Here is a 23,168-nt window from a genome sequence, read left to right on the forward strand (position 1 = left end):
CAGATGGCCCCTCTAGACAACGCTAAGTCCAGGTTTGGTTGAAACTAAATTAGTGTAGAACTGTGGCGCCTTGACCTTTTGATTTGATTTGGATCAATCTAAGCGACAGGTCTAGAAGAATTGATAAAGTGCTTGTTGAATTAAAGAGATTTTTTTGTCAAGAATTATATTTTTGACTAAATTGTATATGGAGTTGGCAATTACAACTCCAAGATATTTGTATATGCAAGGTAAACCCAATGATCACCAGCAATATTGGGACAAATTGTGTACATGAAAAATATAAAGATTGTAGAAGAAGATAGAAATGGAACGGTCAGGAACAAGATTGAATGCGGCCGTTGATAGATTAAGCGATTGGCAAAAGGAACGCTCCAACTCTGTTAAGCAATTAGTGAAGGTCATAGAGAAAAAGATCTGGAGAATACTCACGAGATAGCAGCAAAGCATGCACATAAGATGGCACCCTCCAGGTAATTAGTCTTTCCCTTAAGAACGATGAAGCTAACTAGCACAGAAGATCCAACGAGAGTGATCATCCCAAAGTTATCAAAGTGCAAACTCATCGGTTTACCCATGCCCCATCCAACCAAAACAATCATAGGAGCAACCAACAGACCAATTTGGATGGCCGAGCCTAGTGCAACACTAATTGCAAGATCCATTTGATTCTTGGCTGCGACAACGACCGCAGTGACGTTCTCTGCGACGTTACCAGCAATGGGAATGATAATCAAGCCCACGAAAGATTCTCCGAGCACACCTCTATCATTGAGAACTTCGAAACTGGATGCAAAAAATTCGGCGCACATTGCAATGAGGACCGTGGAGAGAGTCAGAAGGAATAATGATACAGTGCGGCCTGCCAGAACGGAATTTCGACAATAGTGAGACTCATCAGTCTCGGAGAACTGATCGGCCGAATGGCCATGGTAGGAAGCATTTCCTCTTTCTGTTGAATCCAGATGGGCCAATGGAAGTCCTGTCTCGGTATCGACTGGGGTTTGGGAGGTTGACCCGGCCGAGGATGAAATCTCTTGCATTTCAGGACGAGTTCGGTTGTGGTTCTTCATGCTCTCCAGTGAGTTACGTCTTGATTCGATATCAGTAAAGACTGGGTCGTATGATGGTCGATAGGTGTGCTTGTCAGCTGGGTTGTGTTCCACAGGGAATGCCAACGATCTGGATCTGAAGATATGCGGATGACTCCGGAATTGGAAAAACAAATAGAGGAAATAGATGATTAAGAGAATGATTGAGACTCCTCTGCTGAAATTCAAAGCCATGTGGTCTGCGGACTTGACGCTTTTGACACTCCCATAGAAAGCACTCTATCAGAATGTTAGCTGATACTCTCCCTCTCTGGGATTTTGAAATATTGAAGGTTAGAAAAAAAAAAAAACTGACTGGAATCATCAGACATGAAACAGTCAGGTTCAATAGTCCGACAAATGAGTGAGTGACATCGTTGTTATAGGTTTGATCAGGACTAATCACGCCTCCAGCGATAATGGCAGACCCTAAAACAAGCAACAGATTGACAAGTACCGATCCAAGTAGAGATGCTTGGACGACTTTGATGTTATTCTTCATTAATGCAGTGCTAATTCCAGTTAGTATGGAGTGTTCCCTGCGAGTTCTAAGATTCTCAATTATATCTCACATACTAAAAGAAAATTCAAGGTAAGTTATAGTACTTGTATAAGTGCAGATCACGACCAACACAGGAGTATAGCAGAATTCACTCACAAGATGATCAACTCGGCAAGATTCCCAAGTGAAATATTAAGTAGAGCTCCAGAAGTCTCACCCAAATCTTGAGACAATCTCTCGGTCGCAAAAGTGAGTGTTATCGACAATGGAACGATGGCAATAAGATTCCATATAAAAACAACCAAAGCCGGGGTATTCAGAGCGGAAAAAGCGATGGCGACCAGCGCGAAAATGAGCGATATAGAATTCTTGAATGAAAGTAGGACTTTGACCTGTTCCTTGAAGGCTATAATGGGATGTCCACAAGCAGCACAGCCATGGACTGGCAATGATCGATCTCTACTCCTAAAATCTGCAGAGGATTGACTCTTGTGGAATAGTCTTCTGGCATGATGAGACACGCCATCTTTACGGGGATTGGGTTCGACAGGATCTTGATCTTCAGGAAAGAAATTGGGATAATGTATTAGCATTGCTAACTCGGAAAAGCATGAGTAGTTCAAGTTTAGAAATGACCCACGATTCGAAGACCATTTCTTGAATCGATGCTCACTTCCGAAACTGTGCTCAGGGGCACAATCTGTAATTAATCCCGATTCCTCCTCATGTCCGATGTTGTGATGCAAATGCCCGTTTCGTGCTGCATTGCCATTTGTGACCATACTGAGACGAAGTGTGTACTGGGGGAGGGAAGAATATCAATGTCGTCAATTTCAGAGTTCGAGGCAAATCGAGGGAAATTCGTGGGCCTAATATTTGATTCAGGAGATTGGATTATTCTTCGTATTCGCTTGGTATGAATGACTGGGGTCGGAATGTGTTAAATAAACGAGTGTACGAGTGTAAACGAATGTCGTGAAGTTGATCGCGTGGCTGTCGCGTCTGGGAAAAACTGAGCGATTTGTTTGATAAACGACCCAATCGAAGGGAAAAAAAACCTTGTAGAAGATCTTTTGACAGTGTCAGCGCCACATTGACATTTTAAACGGACCTCCTTTCGCCCCTTTTGAGAATGTCAATTTCTTGAAATCACGTGAAAGCCATGGGAAGATGATCGATCGTGGCATTTCTTAGCGTCTTGGTATATCAACTAACCGAAGTTGGGAGGGGATTCTTTGGACAAGACAATCCCCTCGGGAGGGGGGGGAAAGTTGATGGGCTCAAGCCAAGCCCAAATGACCCTTGCCAAGAAGATAAGCGTGTGTCGTATTCGGGTGGACTGGATTGGGGCAGATGGAGAACGGAGTATTTATCAACCAATTATTTAGTTTCAGGGGGGGGGGGGAATGAGGTATTTAATTCGGCCCCTGAAAGGCATTTCTCAGGGTCATCCTCGCCGTTACACTTTTGAGAATGGAGCATGGCTTAGAGGAAGTTGATAAGATTGGAATTGTAGGGCAGGATATGCCACGAGGTCGATATGGGAAATACTCAGCCCTAAACCAAGAGGTCTAACCGTTAGCCCGGCATAAAAGAATGTGGCGATTGATGATCAAGCAGCCCGTCGTGGTCATCCATTTACTCCGTATAATACTTCGTAATGTTGTGTCTCTTTTTTCTCCGTTGATCGACTTCCTAGATAAGAATCGTTGGGGTTCGCATTTGTGGGACGCCCGATTCCTTCTGTCCCCTCGAGACAAACAAACATCAAACACTTGGCAGAAGAATCGGCCGAGTACAAATTGGAGATTGCATCGTATCTATTGTGTTTTGAAATAACGATCTGCCTTCATATTGGCCTTTGTCTAATAGAATCAATGGAATGCTGCAATAAAAGAGCATAGGCATGAGCATTACATACTCTACTAGTACGGAGTATTATTCAATAGAAGATCTAGCAGCCCTAGGGGTCTATTGATCAGCAGTCACACGAGCTACTAGACGATTTAAGTGGACCGTCTTGAAGCATCTGGAGTCAAGCACTGTTCAAAGGGTCCATTTGGACCGAACTCGGTCCCCTTTTTCGTAGGGCCAGAGACCGAACATTCTATCAATTGCTCATTGGTCAAGTATTTCGTCAAATCCGAGATAATGAGTTGATACTCCTGGTCAATTCGCCGTTATTAACTCTGAAATTGAACGCATTAAGCTCTCCTTGTATTATACTGCTTACGGAGGTGTTATTGCCGATGGTATACAGCATGGTACTGAGCCCTTTAAATTAGTAGCCCACTGAAAACTATTACGCAGGACGCATTTGTCTGATAGAAGTATAATAATCCATATCTGAACTTCCAGAGTGTATACTCCTCATTTAGTAGTGATCTATCAGAATAATGCGTAGTAGAGCAAGGCTGTAAGGCTTCCCATCTAGCTTCCCCGCAGAAATTATCACGCTTTGCTTTCCAGTTGACATGACACTTCTTTCTACACACCTATTCAATACCAAATATCAGACACAAAAGAAAATCCTATGGAGTTCTCTAACATTCAATTCGACTACTTAATCGTCGGTGGTGGAACTGCTGGTCTTGTAGTCGCTGCACGACTCAGTGAAGATCCTCAAGCCCATGTGGGGGTAATTGAAGCTGGTCCATCTGCTCTAAACGGCGAAGACGAAGGCTCTATTACTGTACCAGGTCGATATGGAGAAACAATCGGGTCACATTATGATTGGAAATTTGAAACAATCCCGCAACCTGGTCTGATGGGTCGATCTCTTGCATGGCCTAGAGGACGCGTTCTCGGTGGGACAAGCGCGTTGAATTTCATGGCTTGGAATCGTGGCCATCGTGATGATTATGATGCTTGGGTTGAACTTGGTAACCCTGGTTGGGGTTGGAATGATTTACTGTAGGTCTGTACTTGATAAAAAATGCATTCTTAACTGATCATATATTGTAGTCCCTACTTTCTGCGCAGCGAGACATTCCATCCACCCACTGCTGAGCATCAGAAGTATTATAACTCATCATATCAGGCAGAATTCAATGGATCTCAAGGTCCAATTCAAACAACACATATTAAACAATACGGACAAGCACACCAGTACTGGCATGAAACCCTGAATACTCTTGGTATTTCCTCTACAGACGATAGTCTGACCGGGAGAAACTCTGGAGCATGGAATATGGTCTGCAGCATCGACCCTAGTCAGCAAACACGTAGTTACTCTGCTTCAGCTTACTATGCTCCAGTTGCAGCGAGAGGAAATCTTCATGTGATCACCAACGCGACCGTTCTAAATATTATATTGGAGGGAAACGACTCGGGATGGACAGCTACTGGCGTGAGAGTACGCAAAGAAGGGCAAGTATTCGAAGCAAAACCCAGAAGGGAAATTATTTTAAGTGCTGGGAGTGTGCAGTCGCCGCAGATCTTGGAGCTCTCCGGTGTTGGTCCACGGAATATCCTACAGGCCGCAGGTATCGAAGTCAAGGTCGAGAATAAGAATGTGGGAGAAAATCTACAAGACCATATGAGTAGGTTGACATAATGCTCTAGAGTTGCATTGGTAGGAACCTGGAGAATCAAATCACTAATAACCACCTAGTGTTTGCGAGCATTTACGAAGTATTGCCGACACTCTCGTCTCGTGATGACATTGTCAATAATCCCGTTCTCCGTGAAGCCGCAGATCGTGCTTATGCAACGTCAAAGACAGGACCATGGACAATATTGCCCTGTTCAGTCGCCTATTGCTCCCTATCAGATATCATGCCTGGTAACGAAGATTCCAGCCCTGGAATAAAACAAAGCATTCCTGGACAAACAAGCGAGCCAAGGGGAGCTAATATAAGTACACAAAATGCTATCAACTATGGTCAAGATCGTGGGCATATAGAGTATATCTTCGACCTAGGGAATTGGAGTCCATTCTTCACCTCTGACCCGAACAAGAAATACGCAACTATGCTTCAAATGCTACAATATCCATTATCACGGGGATCAATCCATATTCAGCCCCAGTCCGATGCGAAATACCCAGTCACAGTCGACGATAAACCCATCATTGATCCAAAGTACTACCTGGGCCCCGGTCAATATGACAAGAGCGTCATGACTCTCGCAAGGAAATTCGCAGACAAAATTTGTGAAACAGAGCCATTGAGCCAAATTACCAAGGGTCGTGTGTTTCCTCCACCTGACGAAGACTCGGATACATCAAATACACAATCCGATGAGCATTTTATGGAGGAGTATACCATCACTGACTGGCATCGTGAGTCCCTCAAGACCCAGTTGGAAGCTGGCCGAGTCTAGTCTAATGAGTCAATAGCAATCGGAACATGCTCAATGGGAGGCTCAAAAGGCGCACATACTGGAGTTGTCGACGAGCGTTTACGAGTTTATGGGGTACGCGGGTTGAGGGTCATTGATGCAAGTATCATGCCCAGGCAAATCGGGGCTCATCTCCAGGCAACAGTATACGCCATCGCTGAGAAGGGCGCTGATATGATCAAAGAAGACTGGAGGAGCGACTAAGATATTCGTATATAATCAATAATTGATTTTGTAGAGATGAACTTGAATGAATATGAAATGGCCGGGTTGCCGGGCCGAAGTTCAATAGATCGATCATCGGCTAAACTTCGGCTCATGCAGACATCGTATAAGCATTTCAACAAATAATTTATGCGTCATCTGCTGCTCGTATATGATCAGCTGGAAGTCCCACCTGTTGGATTTAGTAATTTTGGTGAAGTATTTGAGGAACGTGTGACTTTTCGATTTCTTTAGACACGGACTTCTTCCTTTGTCTTCACGGATCACCGTGAGATTTAAAGCAGACGATTCCTGAGGACCTCTATTGCCGGCAAACTTCATCCAACGCACAATCAACAAGAATATAGAAATCAAAATGACTAAAGAAGCATTCTCATGGCAGCAGACTGCGCCGGGTCGATGGGAGCGCGATATCGACGAAGTAGAACAATTCTACACAACGCTTGCTAGAAGATTCGTCGGAACAGGCCGGACATTCTTCGCTATGACCGCCCATGTCTCCCTGTATATTCCGGATGAAAGTGAGATAGAAGAGTCACGCGCCATCGAAGCTTTGCAAAAAGCATGGACGTATCTAAGACATGATCATCCTACAATTGCATCGTGGGTTGAATATAACCATGAACTGAAAAGATGCCGGAAAATCTATCATCAACTGCCAAAAGACAATTTGGAGCAATACAAGAAATCATGGCTTGATGAGACGTTTCAAATGGTGACTGATACTCAATCTGGACAGGACTGGTGTAATTCAGATCCACCAGTTCCTAAGCTCCCAACGCTCTTCATTGTGAAGCGAAGAGAGCTTGAAAAGCAACGGGTAGCCATCGATATCGTATTGAGATCACAACATGATATTATTGACGGAATCGGGTCGCTTCATTTGATGGGAAATCTTATTCGTCATGCTGCTCGGGCATTCGATAAACCTGATACATTTATGGTTCCAGACTTTGGTGATGAATGGAAAAGACTCAGTCCTCCGTTGAGAATGGCGGCTGATATCCCGGAGACTCTTACTCCGAAGAGAGAGGCAAGATTCAAGAAGATAATCGATCACAATACTCTGCTTCGCAAAAAGGCTGAAATATCAATTATACCCTTCCGGGCTGGAAGGAGTATACCAGGTACACACCAGCGTGTCGCTTTCGATATTTCACCAGATATTTCATCCAGAATACTCCTCGCATGCAAAGGGATTCAAGCTAGCGTGACCCATGTATACCACGCTTCAATCGCGATAGTCATACGAGACATCCAAGAGCGACGCTCCACAAAGCGACCAGTTCGATATATCAGCTACTCATTGATCAACGAGCGCGAACACTGCAAGCCACCATTCTCCACATCCGACCATGCCGCTGCAGTTTACCATTCTGTTTCAGGACAGAGCATGGCAATCGATCTTGATGTTCCGGATCGTTCCGCAAAGTCCCCAAGCGAAATTGAGATTCGGAGAGAAATGCTTCGAGTCATTGATCAAGTTAAATTGTACTATTTGGCCATTAAGAATGATGAGGAACATATATCGATGGTCCCGTCGTATTGGCAGCTTTCTACGCCTGAATATCCGGTTGGAAAAGAAGATCCGCCCGTTCCACCACCTAATCCCACTCCTTCAGCATCCATCTCCAGTCTTGGGGTGATTGACAAACTTATACCGGCTCAACAGGGGCCTTTCGAGATTGATAACCCATGGGTAACAGGTGAAGAATTGGGTACAGGATTGGGTCTCTTCTTGGGGACATTTCGCGGTCGCATGTGTCTAAGTGCGGCGTACAATGATGCGTGGCATGATGAGATTGAAGTCATGAATTTTATCGAGAAGTGTCATTCATTAGTTCTGACAACCCTGGGGATATCGCGTCATGAGTAGGTTCATGTTTATACGTCATGAAAACTACTCAGATGCATTCAAAGATTGTCAACTCTGAATATGCATAACGGTTTACTCGATGAATTTTCTTTGCTCGACTGAAAGCTTGACTCTTCAAGCTCATAATAATGCGGATTGGCACTAGCATTCATGGAAATTTCGTTCATCTAGCAGATATTTAATAGTACGCCAAATTGACCAGTGAATGAAATGGCGAATCTGTAATGGAAATCAGAGGTTCGGCCAAGTCCCATTGCTATTAAATACCACTCATTCCAAAGTATTAAATTGACAGCAGTACGCCCTCCAAGTGGGTGAATATCAAAAGCAGGACAGGACGATGTATACAATTCAATTCACTCTGCTTATTGTACTCCGTACAGACTAGCACTTGTATTTGTATTTGGATTCAGTATACTTCCCAATCTTATTCATGGAGGACTTTTTCTTGAAGTCCTTTCAAAATAGAATGCCTCTAAAGGAAACGTAGCTATATTGTCGCAACTTCTCCATGGGAAACCCATTCACCTCAGTCATATTCCAGTAGTGAGGTAGGTTACTGTCTCTAAGGAGACTCAGTAGATAGGACAAGCAGAGAGATTCGAAATTTCTCAAGTCTTGTAAGGATTAGCCAAGCCAATATTAATATGTAAATCTTTCGATGCTACTCGTCCCTTTGAAAATGAGCCACGCTTTGGTTCAAAGGCACTTGGAGGGATTTAGTGGGTGGAAGAGTGGACCAACCATTTGGCAGCTGAAGCAGATTGATAGACCATAAAAGTTTCCAAATTGGGGTAAATCAAGACAAGTAAAATTTTTTTAAAAATACTACAAATACTGTCCATAAAGTGTCAGAATGAAAATTGCAGAAATACTCTTCTAAAGACATTCCGTGGTCGCATGTGTGTAACTGCGGCATACAAAAATGCTTGGCACGATAAGCCGGAGGCGATGAAATTTGTTTTAAGAAGTCATTTGTTTGCATTCACGATGCTGAGAATGTTTTCCCACGGCCGAAGAGTAAATTCCGAAGTCCTCTACCCCGTACTGCATGATATCAGGTTGAAACCCTCCTGATAGCCCGGATCTGCACGTCCTACGTAACCAAACCACGCCCCAATTCGACCATTCAGCGTGAAGCAGACTGGTTCAATAGAGTTTCTACCCCACAGTAACGTTCTTATCAGCGCGCCCCTTCTTCCTCGCCATCGTGGCTGATAGCGTTCTTTTCCCTTTCCCTCAGCCTAACAAAAAAACAAGAATGCCGCCAGATCGACAGCCAAGGACAACGCGCATAGTTCGTGTGCGCACGGGGTGTTGGACCTGCAGGCGTCGGAAGAAGAAGTGCGATGAGGTTCGGCCTATCTGTGGAGGTTGTTCTCGAAATGAGTTGGGATGTTCATGGCCAACAACTATCCCTGGGAGAAGGAATTCCGGACCAGAGAATGAATCCTCGGCGATATCTGGAGATGGGAGACGTTTTAGTTTACCAGAGACCATTGATGAACATGAAGCTATCAAACTCTCGACAAGTCCTTCTTCAAGGCGGCAATCTTCGGTTTCGTCGATTGGGTCGCCATCGGTTAGTGCCAGCGATGAGCCCGACGACCTTGCGCCAATAAATGAACATTTAGATCGTCGGCATTCAACAGGGAGTAGTAGTGATATTTCATTGATACAGAGAGCTCCTTTTGGAAATGTGGTTCCAAGAACCATGTCCATGTTACCTGGATATGATCCGGAATCATATCAACTTCTCAGTCACTATTTAAGCACCACTGCGGATTGCATGGCCAATGGATCAACTCCAATCAATCCGTTTCTGGTTCAAATTGTTCCGCTCGCGTTTAGCAGTGATCTTCTTCTCCAACTGGTCATCACTCAAAGTGCTGCCCATCGCGCGTTTCGCCGTCGGGACGAGACGGATGCAGTCGCCCATTCACATTACTCCAAAGCAATCAAACTATTTCGACATGGAGTGACGGAGTTTATCGAAGGAAAAGAGTCAAATCCGCTGATGCTGCTAGTTGGTGCTCTTTTAATGTGTTTCACAGAGGTAAGACAGGGACTCACTCATATACTATCCATCTACTATCTATAGGGGATAAGCTACTAACAAAGGATTAGACTGCGAAGGGTGACATGACAGGCACAATATTCGATCACCTTTCGGCAGCAAATACACTTCTTGTAAAGCTCCTGGCACAAAGCGACACCGCTGTCCCGAGAGAATTGAAAGATTTCGTGATTGAATACTATTCCTACACAGCGACCGTGAGCATGATATCAATAGATGCTCGTCTCAGTGGACAACTATTTCTCAATCTCGAGCTTGAGCAACGAGCAAGAGAACTTCTACAAACCCAATATGTCGGAAATCTGTGTGGATGCTGGCTTGAACTCCTCCTCCTGATCCCGTGTATTTTCGATCTTGGCCGCCAATGGATGATGGAAGAGACTCCTGCAGTAGTTCCAACAGCCGATGATATGGCCATGTTTGCATCTATTCAGGCACAAATCTTACGATGGTCTCCATATCCATTCGTCGTTGCTGAGGTGTATCTCGCCGGCTTGATATTTCAACAAGCAATGCTCATCTACCTCTACACCTCCTTGGGCAGTTACGAGCATACAGCGGATGGGATTTACAATGGTCTTATCCAGACCGCCGTTACTGAAGCAATGTCATACCTGGTCGAACTATCTCCAGAGGCGCGCATTAACTCCGGCCTATGCTGGCCTATTGCTGTCGTCGGTTCTTGTCTCGTGAAACCTGAACAACAAGAATGTCTTAGAACGCGACTAATCGCGATGGCGACTCATTTTGGTCTGGGAAATATGCAGAGAACGCTTCTTCTGCTTGAAGTTATGTGGCAGCTCCCGCAAGGTGAGGCTGGCCCTTGGAATATCTGTCGGACAATGCAGCAAAACCAAATCTGGATTTCATTTGCTTGAATGGGCTTTCCCTCACAAACATGCTTATCGAACATCAGTTTCTTTTAGTAGAGGGCGTCTGGCAATGACACCGGGGTGCCCCAGGAGCTCGCCTTCTAGACGTCAACGAATTGAGCTTCGTCAACAGACAGTCATTTGCATCGACGAAGCCTCTCGACATCCACCAGGAGATGGACACTACTGCTTCTTGGGTCGCCTTATAGAATTGTTCGCTGGGATAAGCTTCCGACGAAATCGTTTTGTGTCCAGCCGGGAACAAAGTTTATCAAAAGGTATTGGAGAAGGGTAAACAAGAAACCCTAGAGACTTCCCGTGGTTAGATTGGAAACTAGATCCTACCTTGCGCATCTAAGACGACCGGTTTCGTGCCAGCATCGGAATTACTCTATGGCTCGGGGTACATGCATATTTGCATATTGCAAGCCCAACAGCGCAGCCATGGCAGCAGTCTCTATCACGTTGCGCTCCATCCACCAGGCTCCCAGAGACAGAGAAGTGTCTCTGGTCAAACTAGACAGCTTCACCTCGCTCCGTAATTCGATCGAGACATCCTTAGGATATCAGCGATATTGGATATAGGATTGTCTATCCTACCTCGGAATACATAGGAGCAACAACCGGTTCAATGTGGTAGTCACTGAATTCGTCGACATCTTCGTGCCAATATCTCCACCCCGAATATAGACATGCGAGGTTGATGTGTTATTGAAAGTTGTGACAATGCCCAACATTATCCCCGCTGAATCCATACCTCGGATACAAATTCATCCTTTCCAGCCGATAATACTGTTCAAAGTCGGCGAGATAGCCGGTCCAGCAGCATTGGTGGGCTTAAAGATGTCTTATTTACCGGTACTTGTATTTATGCAACAGTTAATCGTTCATCTGAGACCGAGTGTCTTATTAGTGACTTTAGGAATAGAGCGTGTCAAAGTGAATGTTGAGAAATTCGAAGTATAGGGTTGGACCGCCTGAGTCTCTTTATGGACTTCACCAAAATATTTCTCTTGTTATTTTGAAAATAAGAAAAGTGTTCCTGACTCGCTAGAGTAAATAGTATGCGAATCTTTAATTATATCCACTTATTTATTTAGATATAAATCGCAGAATCAGATACAAATGACATTTCGGATATCACTACAGTGCCGCACCGAACTGATGTCGCGACGGTGCGAGAGTATCTCGATCCTCATATGCCAACTTGGGATCCATAAAATCATTGCCCACAACACGATAAACATTTTACGCGGGGTAACACGAGCTCTTCATGTCTGATAAACAAATTACCGCGCTTCGAGAAAGAGAGCGCGGTCCCGGACCGCGGTGTGGGTCTACAAGGACCAGTCGGAGGAAGATGAATGAATGCCAAGATCGAAGAGATTGGAAGAGTATCGAGGGAGTACGTGTACAGACGATGTGTAGTCTACTATGTAGCTTGAGAAAACCAGGTCTATGGGGATGAGTAGTATTCGTGGGTATAATTCATTTTATCGCATTCATTATGTACAAGTTTTGTTTCGATCATATGTTAAAAATAAAAATAAAAAATAATGCTACTTAGGCACTCTTGATGTGGTAGCTCTTCAACTTCGTGAATCCATCGTATGCTCGAGGTCCAAGAGTGCATCCAAGACCAGAGGTCTTCCATCCGGTCCATGCCAGATCCTGAAAGAATTGTTAGCCGCGAGAACTTCAAAACGAAGAATTGAGTTGGGCACTCACCGGAGCAGGATAATCGCAGCGGTTCAAGAAAACAGTACCAGCTTCAATCTGGTCAATCAATTCTTCACCCTTAGCAAGATCCTTGGTCCAGACACTAGTCGTTAGACCGTAGTCGCTGTCGTTGATCAAAGAAATTGCCTCCTCGTCACTGGATACCTTCATAATAGGCATAACGGGGCCGAAGGTCTCTTCTTTCATTGTGATCATATCGTGGTTGACATTAGTCAAGACGATGGGTGCAACCCAGTTACCCTTAAGAGCAGTGGTAGCCAAAGAAAAGCTGGCATTTTCCGGGGTGACATCAACAGCGCCCTTGCTGAGCGCATCGTCAATGTGAGATTGAATCTTGACCTTTGAAGGGGCTGAGATCACAGGGCCGGTAGTTGTAGACTCATCATGGGGGTCACCAAGTTTGTAGCTGTAACAATATACCAGTCAGTAGTTGTTTTAAGGTAGTCGAAGGGTAGTCAATCTAATGACATACTTCTTAAGATCCTCCTGCACGAGACGAACAAATTCATCATAGACCTTCTCATGGACGTATACGCGCTCAACAGAGCAGCAGCTCTGTCCGGAGTTGAAGACAGCACCATCAACCAGGTTTTCAGCAACATTCTTGACATCAACATCAGGACGAACGTACGCAGCGTCATTGCCACCCAATTCAAGGTTTACAGGCTTGACTTGGCTAGCAGTAGCCTCGCGCAATCGAATTCCACCAGCAGTAGAGCCCGTGAAAGAGATAGATTGAACCTCAGGAAGCTGAGCCACCTGGTCAAGAACATCCAGACTTCCAATATGCACGACTTGGAAAACATCCTTAGGCAAACCTGCCTCCGTAAAGATCTCAACCAGTCTGTTACCGAATAGAGGAGTCTGGGGCGATGGGCGGAGGATGACGGTATTCCCAGCGATGAGGGCAGGAACCAATGCGTTGACGGTAGTGAGGTAGGGATACTATAGAATCAACCCGTTAGTCAAAGTACTCCACGAATAAATATTGCACTGAAAAGGAAGGATTCTTACATTCCAAGCTCCGGCAATCAGAACTGGTCCAAGAGGAACACGCTTGACAAACCGTCTAAATCCCTCCTGAGGTTGACCAGGAAGATCAGCCAAATTCTCTTCAGCAATATCCATCATATGTTCCGCACGAAGACGCATAGTCTTAATCTCTCCCGCGCAGTATTTAATAGGACGACCCATTTGGGTCGTGAGCTCCTTAGACAAATCATCGATACGAGTATCGACAATATCAAGAGCGCGCTTCACAATTTCCTTCCTCTGGTTCAAAGTTGTCTTCCGATAAGATTCGAATGCTTTCTTCGAAGCTGTGGCGACTTGAGCAGCCTCTTGAAGGGAAGTACCCGGTTGATCAAAGATGACCTCATGAGTCGCGGGGTTGATAGTTTTGATATGGTTGGACATGGTGCTTGTTGCGAAGATATCTAAAGTATTCAGGGTGAGGATATGAGGATGTCTAGGGGATTCTCGCAAATATGTCTAATTGAAGGTCAAGCTACTCCACGGAGGGGTCTGTCCGGACTTTATAGCGCGGTGAACAGGTTCCTATCGCGCGGTCTTTTAATGGGAGAATTCCATTGGAAGTCGAGCTGGAGACTGTCTCCACGATGCCCCTCATCATCAGGTGATATTAGTCATCGCAGAGATATCCACGATTGATTTTAATTATGAGCAGATCGGTAAAATAATTATGATTGAGATGGGGAGAATATATTGGAATGGTCTAAATTATATTATTTATATCTTTAGATTGGAAGTGTAGCAGTTGTGCTGCTCATGTTTGATTCAATCAAGGACAAGTTGTCCTTGAATTTATATAGACTGTAGAAGTACCAACTTCTACAAGTAACTAAAGGTATACCTATGCTTCTACAGTTACCAGCCGGTAGAAGCATAGGTCCTTCAAATTGGAACCAAGAGGCAAAGTAATAAAATATAATAAATGATTTGATAATTATTTACAGTTCTTCAGAATAAATCTAACAATGTTCTCTCCCAACTTCTCCCCGTCTGTCTGTTTTCCTGCCCTGGACTTCCCATCCTGGTATAGTTCATCATCAAAGACTCCATTATCATGCCTCGCCTCCAAGATACATCCCATAATGAATTCAGTAAATTCAGGATGTGCCTGCACACTCCAGACTAGTCCGGGCATATATAGACCTTGTACCGCGCACTTAGGACTATACCCCAAGTTGACACAGCCTTGCGGTACTTCATGTACAACATCCTTATGCATTTGTTGTAGATGCTATAAAATGATAAGTTCAAGTTCCATACCCCATTGACAAGGTGCATCCAACATACCAATTTATCTTGACCGAACAATTTCTTACCATCTTCAGTCAAAGTTATCTCTTCCACCGAGATCTCCCATCCACCATCTCCTCTACCAACACGCGCCCCCAGCGCGCGTGCCAGGATTTGATGACCGAAGCAAATGCCAACAACAGGCTTCCGATGATGTTGCACAATGCCTCGAATATATTGTGTCAAGCTCACAATCCAAGTCTCATCAGCAAAAGCATCATGTTCTGCGCCGATTAGCCATCATCCACTAAAAGGTTCGGCATGGTCGTATGTATAGAACGTACTACTTCCACTAAGCAAAAAAGCATCACATTCATTCGGATTTGGATAGACCGGATTCCCCACGACATTCCATTTGCTGATTTGAAGATCCACAGTGGAATTGGCTGCCAATAGACCTCTCTTCAATAACGCCTCGAAGATATCTCCATAGTTGCCAACTTGATCGACAACAGGCGGGATTGGCGTGTCGCATTCGAGAATTGCAACGCGGAATGTACGTGCCATGTCGGATGTGAATCGGATACTTGCTGACCTTCTGGAGTTTCGATAATTACCTCGTCTTTATGAGATTAGCGCTCTCGACGTTTATTCTGAATATGTGAGCGCGCTGAGACCCACTGCGCGGTCCGAGGAACCTTCGAGTCCGTTGCGATGGTTTCCGACGGGGAGAGAGTTCAACCAATAATTCTGTCTTCCGCGCATCTCAATCCATTGATGTGTATGACAGAGAACTTGGCTACTACTGGAACACCTGATCAAAATGCATCGCTATGTCGAGGTATCTGGTACTGCGCATTTGCTCCCACGAAGATTCAAAGCATTCATTACCCACCGGATTACTGAGGGGCTCACTATATATGCCGACACAGAATTGGCATTGATATTACTCTCATAGCTATACTCACATTCGATATCTTCAATCTGTTGGCCTTGCTTAATGATTTTCAGACTCTCCAGGGATTGGGATCGGATAGACAAACGCGCTTTACAAGATACATCAACCGTCTCCTGTTACCATCACAGAAGAACCATCCACTCAAGCTGAAGACATGATCATGTTACCCAACATCAGGTAATGATCAAAGTATTTGAAAAGCACTGAAAGATCTCTATCCCTTCGATGTGATGATCAAATTTCGCGCCAGTGAGAGTCTCAGACCAACTCAGATACGCGTCCGCCTGGATACTATCGGGCAACCATCGATTCTAATGAATGAGTCAGGGGCATAAACTCGACTCTCTGGATTTGGTCTGCGGTAAAACTCAGTTCTTTTATCTGAAAGGGACTCTTGAGGCTGAATCTCATACTAGTAAATTATGCAGTAATTTCAAGGCCCTTTGGGCCGCAGAGCACAGAGCATGAACACAATGAGAGATGAAAATACTAACGATTCGTGCCCCCCTTCGCTTCTCTTCAAGCCATCTCCATCGTGATTTTCAGCGAACTTAGTGCTGCTGATCCGATCGCCTTGCGGGGCTCATAATCTGGGGTTCTTGGCGAAGTCTTAGACATGGAAGGATATTCAATGAAATGGGTGGACTTCATGAATCGGTCATGCCATTCTAAGCTTGATTCAAACACAGTATCCGGCTAGTCATTGACACCCTTGAATGTCATCGATGATCAGCTGGATTAAACAGGAATAGTCAGAGCCTTGGGGCCAAGAAGCCACGCTAATACACGCCCTTGAATTGACATATGACTCAGGGATCACCATATATTAGCGTCTCAGGATATGCAGTAAGCATGTTTCCTTTCCTCCTCACCGCCACTCCAGATTTACCAGTCAACATGGGAGCTATTCCACCAGCAAGGGTCGACTTCAAAGTCATTCCTGCCACGGAGGAAGATTGTATGACGCTAGCTCAAACCCAAGCAATAGCTTATGACAATGCAAAGAAAGACACGCCAGAAACAAACATCTATCAGAGAATGTTCGGTTCATACAGTGACGAGGTTAATGCGTTCAGAGAACAAGGCTTCGTGAACAAAATGCAACAAGATCCGACCGCGCACTTTTTTAAAGCAGTTACTCAAGACACAAATGGACAGGAAAAGATGATGGGTTGGACTCTTTGGTATTATTTCACGGAGCCTAAGATCGTGGAGCACTTTAAGATTGAAACCCAATGGCCATCCACGGCAAATGTGGATTGTGCCAATGAGTTCATTGGGGAATCAACTCTTGTAAGGGCAAAATATATGAATGGGAAACGATTTGGATGTAAGATTTTGAGCATGCTTGATTGAGCATTTACTGAAATCTAGAATCACAGGGCTTCAAACGCTTTGCGTCCTCCCCGAATATTGCGGACAAGGTGTCGGGTCGGCTTTGCTGCGATATGGATTCTCGGTTGGCAGAGGTCTAGGTCTTAAGGACTTTTGGGTTGAAGCAACCCGTGACGGTCATGACCTATATGAGAGGTTTGGATTCAGAGATGTCGAAGCTACTCCGATGGCGTTGCATAAATATGGTGGGAAGGGCACTGCTTATATATGGGGAATGAGATGTACTGATTGAAACGTGTTATTCGCGAATTTTGACTATATTTTACCATGGAAGTCATGAGAGAATATCACATTGAGGATACAACTTTGGATAAGTTTGACCTTCAGGTTAGAAACGTTTTGAAGATGGAAGACAGCACTGAAAGCACGAAAGAAGAGATCGTTCGTCTTTATTCAGATGCTGTATCCAAGATATAATGAAACTACTGAAAAAACTTTAATACCAAGTCTAAAATATAAAATACAGCCTGTTATAGCTGTTTTATTTCTCGGCAGAAATCAGCAAAAAGTACGGCCGGTGCCTTTCGTCAGCCCATTCCGGATGCCCAGCGACATCCTTCTTAGAAGGCACCCAATCCTTCAATCCTTTCAAAGTAAATCCACTCTCCAAGAGTACTTCAACATAGGTTTGCACCATCCGATGATACTTCCTCACACCAGAAACACCCAACCAACTAGTCAAACGCCAACCCTCCTCGCTATAAGAATTCAGCGGCCAAACTTTTTTCTCCTGATCCTCTCCCCGAACGCATTTCCAATCCGGTCCTGGATTTATCGGGGCAGAACAGATGGGATGTTCCACGGAGAAAATCAATTTACCACCGGGTTTCAAAGACGTCCAAATTTCGCTATAAAGTCGGGCGAGATCTTGGACGTAGTGAAATGTCAAGGAACTATAGACAAGATCGTATGAATCTTCTTCCGAACTTCCACCGAAGCTGACTTTATCAAGATCGCTTGTTTCATAGGAGATGCCAAAGCTCGTCGTTTGAGTAGAGTCCTCGAATTGTTTGGCTCGATCGATCATTTTCTGGGAGATATCGATGGCTCTGATGTGTGTGGCACCATTGTCGCGCGCCCATCTAGAGAACCATCCGTATCCGCAGCCCAGGTCGAGAACCTTCTTTCCTTTTAAGCCTTCCTGGCTATTATTTTGTTCAGGGAATTGGTCTTGGAGTATCATGTTCAGTAGTACAGGCCATTCCGGAGCCCTAGACAAGCCGCCCTCTGAGCGTGGAAGAGTGCTATAAGCGGAGAAGAAGGCTGGGTCATCGTAAATATTCTGTGGCTCAGAAGAGAAGGTCATTTGGAGGGTTTCTCTTTTTTCAATAAAAAGGGGTTCGATGAAATGAGAAGAGAAATCAAAGTGGTTGGAGAAGAGAATGTAGAGAAAATTGTGGATACTTCAGGCAAATTTTTCCACGTTCGGTCCCCGACGTAGTAGGCCTTTAGTTGTTGTGTTTATATCACGTCAACACGACTCATTTAAGATCTTGGATATAACGAAATAGCTCCAATTGCACAGCTACTCCAGAGCTAGTAGCACTATATGGACTTAAGTTAAGCTGGAATTGACGAGGAATGCGAATTGTTTGATATCAACCGGAAATAAATCATATTCCGAGGTATCATTACGACTTATCGATACAATATAAGGATGTCCAGTTGGTGTCTGACTCGCGGCGCTACATCCGCCTACATTACCAGTAATATGACACTTGACCTATTGGTGGACACTCAAGCCTGATAAGAAATAAAGATGCTGTATATTGCATATAGATTGAATACAAGAAGCAGCAGTATTTGCGGTATTTGCCTGATATCTCGAACCTATAATTTAGAGTAAGCATGGATATAGGCAGCCATCCAAATTATCCCCGATTAACAAAGGGCTAACATTCAATGTTCAAGTTGAGGACTTTGAATTTCAACTGGGAAAAAAGATTAAACTTAAGAATGCCCATTCTCATTCTCAGCATCCTCGTCCTCCACCGAAGCCTTCTGATCCCCATTTCTATTCTTCGACTTAGTAGTCGACTCCGTCTCAGTAGCAGCCCCTTCACCATCAACCATATGCTCAGTAATATCAGCCGCCGTACGATGAGACTCAGCTTCATCATCCTTCTGAACAGATTTCCCCTTATTCCTAACAGGCAAAGAAGCCTCCGCCTCACTCTTCAATTCAGCCCCGGATTCATCAGGTGCCTGTGAAGACATGGAGCTGCGAGCTTTACGCGCACGAGCATGCGCACGACGAATAAGTCGATTATGATAATCCTCCTGGTCAACTTCCGTATCCTCGTTTAAGATTCGACGGGCGGATTCTCGTCCGACGATGGGTAGACGGTCGATTCCATGGGGGTTATTTGGTGCGAGTTTTGGGTCGAGGAGTCCAGCTTGAACCAGTACACTTGCTTGATCCCAATAGACATGTTCTGAATAGAGACGGCCGCCGCGTAGACTAACTATGCTGACCAGAATAATCTCGATGCGTTTGTTGGTTGCTGGTACACCGGGTAACATCCATGGGACTTCGGTGGTGTGCTGGAAACTGACGTATAACTCATCGACGATACGGTCTGCTCCGGCTGTTCTGGATAAAAGGCGGATGTGCATCGATGGAGGGAGTTTGCCTATGAAATAGTGATCGTAGAAGCGACGGAGTGCATGGCTGCCGATTCCACCGGACATGGTCGAAGTATATGTGACACCAGGGACTTTTTCGCGGACGTATCCCTCCATCGTCTTCTGTAGATTTGACCTAAAGTATTTCGCTAAAACTAGTTAGAATTGTAATACTTCAATACTAAATGCAAGAGAAGTATTCCTACCATCTTGATGTTCCTCCCAGCGTCTCTCGTTGTCATTATCGCGGGAGAATCCCTTTCGCAGAGTCTTGATCGTTCGACTCCATGAGAGATCCGCAGCAACTTTGTTATATTCCTCCATATCGTGCTCTGCAAATCCAGGTTGTGCATCCTCGTAGGTAAATGCTAGATAAGCAAGATTCATCCGTTCGCCAGTGCCAATACCAGATTGAAGTGGTCTGGTCTGACGTCGCCTTTTCCCTTGTAATCCCAATGCCTGTGGTTGGACCAAGACATCGATCGTTTGACCCGCGAGGTGAACTAAGACAGGCAGTGAGAGAGGGAAGCGAGTTCGAGTATCGGGGATGACGGTCGGATAGTATGCGATTAATCCACAGAGTCTGCTGGCGTTTGGTGATTTGCTGTAGTACTCGAGACAGTAGCTGGCTGCTTCTCCATAGGCTATTCAACAGATTTTGTTAGGTCTTTCGTAATGCTAAAAAGTAGACAATGCATACCGATCACGGCGTAGTTCTCTCCAACGCCTAATCCTTCTTTCACACTCTTCAGCTGGCTTTCATATTGTTTTCCTCCGCCGTTGAGAGGCAGATAAACCACGTCGAAACCCTCATCCTGCCAGTCTTGAATCGTTTGATTGTCGAATTCTCCTGTCTCCGAGGTAATGCAAATCCGTGCATTATTGTTCCCGTTATTATAAAGTAGCCCACTGCTTAGTCCGGGGGCGCTAATAGAGACCGTTGCCATTTTATTGTATGCGACCGCAGAAAGTATTCCTGCGCCCTCAATATAAACAGGCCTTTGTCTGTGAAAATGTGAAAAAGAGCTAGAAATAAAATCCTGATAGTATGTGACTATCACGCCATCAATAACAATACTCTACAAGATCAAAAAATGAATCTCGTGGGAAATCCAGCTGGTTGATCAACTCGTATGACAGCTAACGGGCATTTTACGTCATTGGCGTCTGTCAGGGTTAAGCCTCAACGTCATTTGTGTCGTCTGCCATGGAAAATGATCCAAAATAAATTAAAGATTGCAAACTAGACTCGACGAGGTTTAGCAGGAGTGGATCTATTTATGAAATGCATAGGATGATCTTCAGAATGGGTTTTTTTTCATGGAAATTTGAATGGATTGGGTACTTTGGACTGTATACGCGCGTACATAGTAGGGTAAGTACCAGGCGTTGAACAGGCACCAGGAACATAATTTGCAATCAAAAGAGCTATGGGACTAGTAAATTATATTCAAGCAATGCACATCAAGTTAAGAATGGTAGTAGCTATACTTATCCTGATCATTTCCATCGTGAAGGTCTCCAGCCTTTCAATTTTGAGGCTGTGGATTCTGTACTGAAGATCTGGGGAATGCATGGATACAGATATCAATGACAGCGAAGAAGCATGTCAAAGCGAAATTCGACAGTTGATCATACCCGATCATATTTCATCTCTCACTAGGCGCATTCTCTGCTGGGCCATTTGCTGATTCTTCCAGCCCAAGTGCTCTCAAAGTATCCAAACGCTCTTGTGCCCGTCGCAAAAACCGGCCCAGATCTTTCAGAGTTAGTACTTCCTCGTCATTTAATCGAGATCTGGCTGCATGGATCATAGTGGGTGCCCACAAGTCCGCAATCTTTGCTTCATCACGACCTTGTGCATAGACCTTCTTTATACCGGACAATTCGTTTGGATCTTTCACTTTACGAGAGACTTTCCACACAGAGTCGACAACTTGGTAGCTCTTAAGATTAAAGCACACCACTGGCAAGGTGATAATCCATAACTGTGTCAGGACGCAGAACCACCAGACAAAGGCATTCATCCGGAGTCGATTGATCCAATGTAGAGAACAGATCGTGATAAAATCATTCGGGGCTGAACAAACAACTTCCATCTTCTGGAGGTCTGGAATAGATTGTCGCAAGTAATACTGTAGCTCGTCCTGTAATAATTTCAAATCCAGCCCTTGAATTTCTCGCCGTATCGTAAATTCTTTCGCTCCGGTGGTACCCTTGCAATATTCCTTACACCATCCCATCAGATCAGACTGTTCAGCTTCAGGACAGCCTGATTCAGAGCCAAGGAGTGAGTTGTTTTCATTTTCTCCGTGGGTTTCTTCCGCATCAGTTCTCTCGGGCACGTAGACCTTATTCCATCCAATATCTCCGGCCTGTGGACTCGCTACTATGGTGCTTGTAAGGTCGAGAGTGAATTTGAAACTTCGATTCATGCTGTGATGGGGTTTTTCCTCAAACCACCCTGTAATATTGACAAACAATCGCGGCGGAATAGTCAGTTGCCTACGAACGAAGTTGTAGAGATGATGTGGATCTTCACTGAGAGGAGGGTGGAATGTCGATACGCCGCACTTTTGGAATTCAAAACAGTCCTTGGTATCTTTCCAACTTCCGGGGATAGAATAATCTGTCTGGTCCCAGGGGAACGACCTAGTCACATCGTCGTAGAGTGGAGGTCCATCACGGTGCATAGGCAGGAGGGGAACATCTCCATCAGGCTTTCGCGCCATGATGTGAAACGCAAGAAGCGAGTAGGAAGAGTGTATCCGATAACTGTGCGCTAGCGATATTATAAGGAGATATTAGCTTCACATTCATTCCGACTGGCAAATAAGCCAAGGCAAAATGCGCCTGGGGGGGCATGGACTCAGCCTCACCCTTTAGCCCCCAAGATAATGCTTATTCACTCGCAATTTGATAACCCCAGTAAGGCGTCCTATAGTATGTAACAAGATTGTCTGCTGATTTCGTCTTTTCTTGGGAGAATTTTGTTCTGTTGTATGCGAATAGGTTGAAGGTGCGATGGAATGGAAGGAAAATGTATAAGTGTAATAATGATGGAGGGTCTCGACATCAAAACTTTGTTTATTACTGTATTATACGGAAAGAATTCTCTTAATACAGAGGAATTTACCATTCTTGGAAATTTGAGAGAGAGAGCTTCAAGTCTCAATGGATTTGAAATAATCTAATCCCTGCCTT

General features: G+C 44.7%; 9 protein-coding genes across 9 annotated transcripts; 4 read left to right on the forward strand and 5 right to left on the reverse strand.

Annotated features, from left to right (window-relative positions):
• Positions 1-349: 349 nt before the first annotated feature.
• Positions 350-2,375, reverse strand: N7469_000084 (Sodium/calcium exchanger membrane region; the record flags this gene model as incomplete). Its single annotated transcript, XM_056639004.1, has 4 exons — positions 350-380; positions 433-1,331; positions 1,408-1,603; positions 1,750-2,375. 4 exons carry the CDS (start codon positions 2,373-2,375, stop codon positions 350-352), a joined length of 1,752 nt encoding a protein of 583 aa, XP_056504761.1.
• Positions 2,376-4,111: 1,736 nt separating this feature from the next.
• N7469_000085 (GMC family oxidoreductase) lies at positions 4,112-6,138 on the forward strand (the record flags this gene model as incomplete). The annotated part of the gene is made up of 4 exons (XM_056639005.1): positions 4,112-4,506; positions 4,558-5,135; positions 5,207-5,875; positions 5,933-6,138. Coding segments are annotated over 4 exons (1,848 nt in total), but the record flags the coding sequence as incomplete, so codon positions are not given.
• Positions 6,139-6,514: 376 nt separating this feature from the next.
• N7469_000086 (uncharacterized protein) lies at positions 6,515-8,035 on the forward strand (the record flags this gene model as incomplete). Its single annotated transcript, XM_056639006.1, has 1 exon — positions 6,515-8,035. One exon carries the CDS (start codon positions 6,515-6,517, stop codon positions 8,033-8,035), a length of 1,521 nt encoding a protein of 506 aa, XP_056504763.1.
• A 1,714-nt stretch (positions 8,036-9,749) lies between these two features.
• Positions 9,750-10,990, forward strand: N7469_000087 (fungal specific transcription factor domain-containing protein; the record flags this gene model as incomplete). Its single annotated transcript, XM_056639007.1, has 2 exons — positions 9,750-10,091; positions 10,163-10,990. The coding sequence occupies 2 exons, from the start codon at positions 9,750-9,752 to the stop codon at positions 10,988-10,990; spliced, it is 1,170 nt and encodes a 389-aa protein (XP_056504764.1).
• A 1,557-nt stretch (positions 10,991-12,547) lies between these two features.
• N7469_000088 (aldehyde dehydrogenase family protein) lies at positions 12,548-14,140 on the reverse strand (the record flags this gene model as incomplete). Its single annotated transcript, XM_056639008.1, has 4 exons — positions 12,548-12,655; positions 12,713-13,130; positions 13,197-13,669; positions 13,739-14,140. 4 exons carry the CDS (start codon positions 14,138-14,140, stop codon positions 12,548-12,550), a joined length of 1,401 nt encoding a protein of 466 aa, XP_056504765.1.
• A 2,701-nt stretch (positions 14,141-16,841) lies between these two features.
• Positions 16,842-17,571, forward strand: N7469_000089 (GNAT family N-acetyltransferase; the record flags this gene model as incomplete). Its single annotated transcript, XM_056639009.1, has 2 exons — positions 16,842-17,274; positions 17,327-17,571. 2 exons carry the CDS (start codon positions 16,842-16,844, stop codon positions 17,569-17,571), a joined length of 678 nt encoding a protein of 225 aa, XP_056504766.1.
• Positions 17,572-17,820: 249 nt separating this feature from the next.
• On the reverse strand, positions 17,821-18,645 carry N7469_000090 (class I SAM-dependent methyltransferase; the record flags this gene model as incomplete). The annotated part of the gene is made up of 1 exon (XM_056639010.1): positions 17,821-18,645. The coding sequence occupies one exon, from the start codon at positions 18,643-18,645 to the stop codon at positions 17,821-17,823; it is 825 nt and encodes a 274-aa protein (XP_056504767.1).
• Positions 18,646-19,289: 644 nt separating this feature from the next.
• Positions 19,290-20,911, reverse strand: N7469_000091 (dienelactone hydrolase; the record flags this gene model as incomplete). Its single annotated transcript, XM_056639011.1, has 3 exons — positions 19,290-20,113; positions 20,171-20,608; positions 20,665-20,911. 3 exons carry the CDS (start codon positions 20,909-20,911, stop codon positions 19,290-19,292), a joined length of 1,509 nt encoding a protein of 502 aa, XP_056504768.1.
• Positions 20,912-21,613: 702 nt separating this feature from the next.
• N7469_000092 (uncharacterized protein) lies at positions 21,614-22,696 on the reverse strand (the record flags this gene model as incomplete). The annotated part of the gene is made up of 1 exon (XM_056639012.1): positions 21,614-22,696. The coding sequence occupies one exon, from the start codon at positions 22,694-22,696 to the stop codon at positions 21,614-21,616; it is 1,083 nt and encodes a 360-aa protein (XP_056504769.1).
• Between the last annotated feature and the right edge of the window lie 472 nt (positions 22,697-23,168).

This window comes from Penicillium citrinum (genome assembly GCF_028827155.1).
Source record: "Penicillium citrinum strain IBT 23319 chromosome Unknown utg000001l:1.0-4955037.0:1.0-4956770.0, whole genome shotgun sequence".
Classification (NCBI taxonomy): Eukaryota; Fungi; Ascomycota; class Eurotiomycetes; order Eurotiales; family Aspergillaceae; genus Penicillium; species Penicillium citrinum.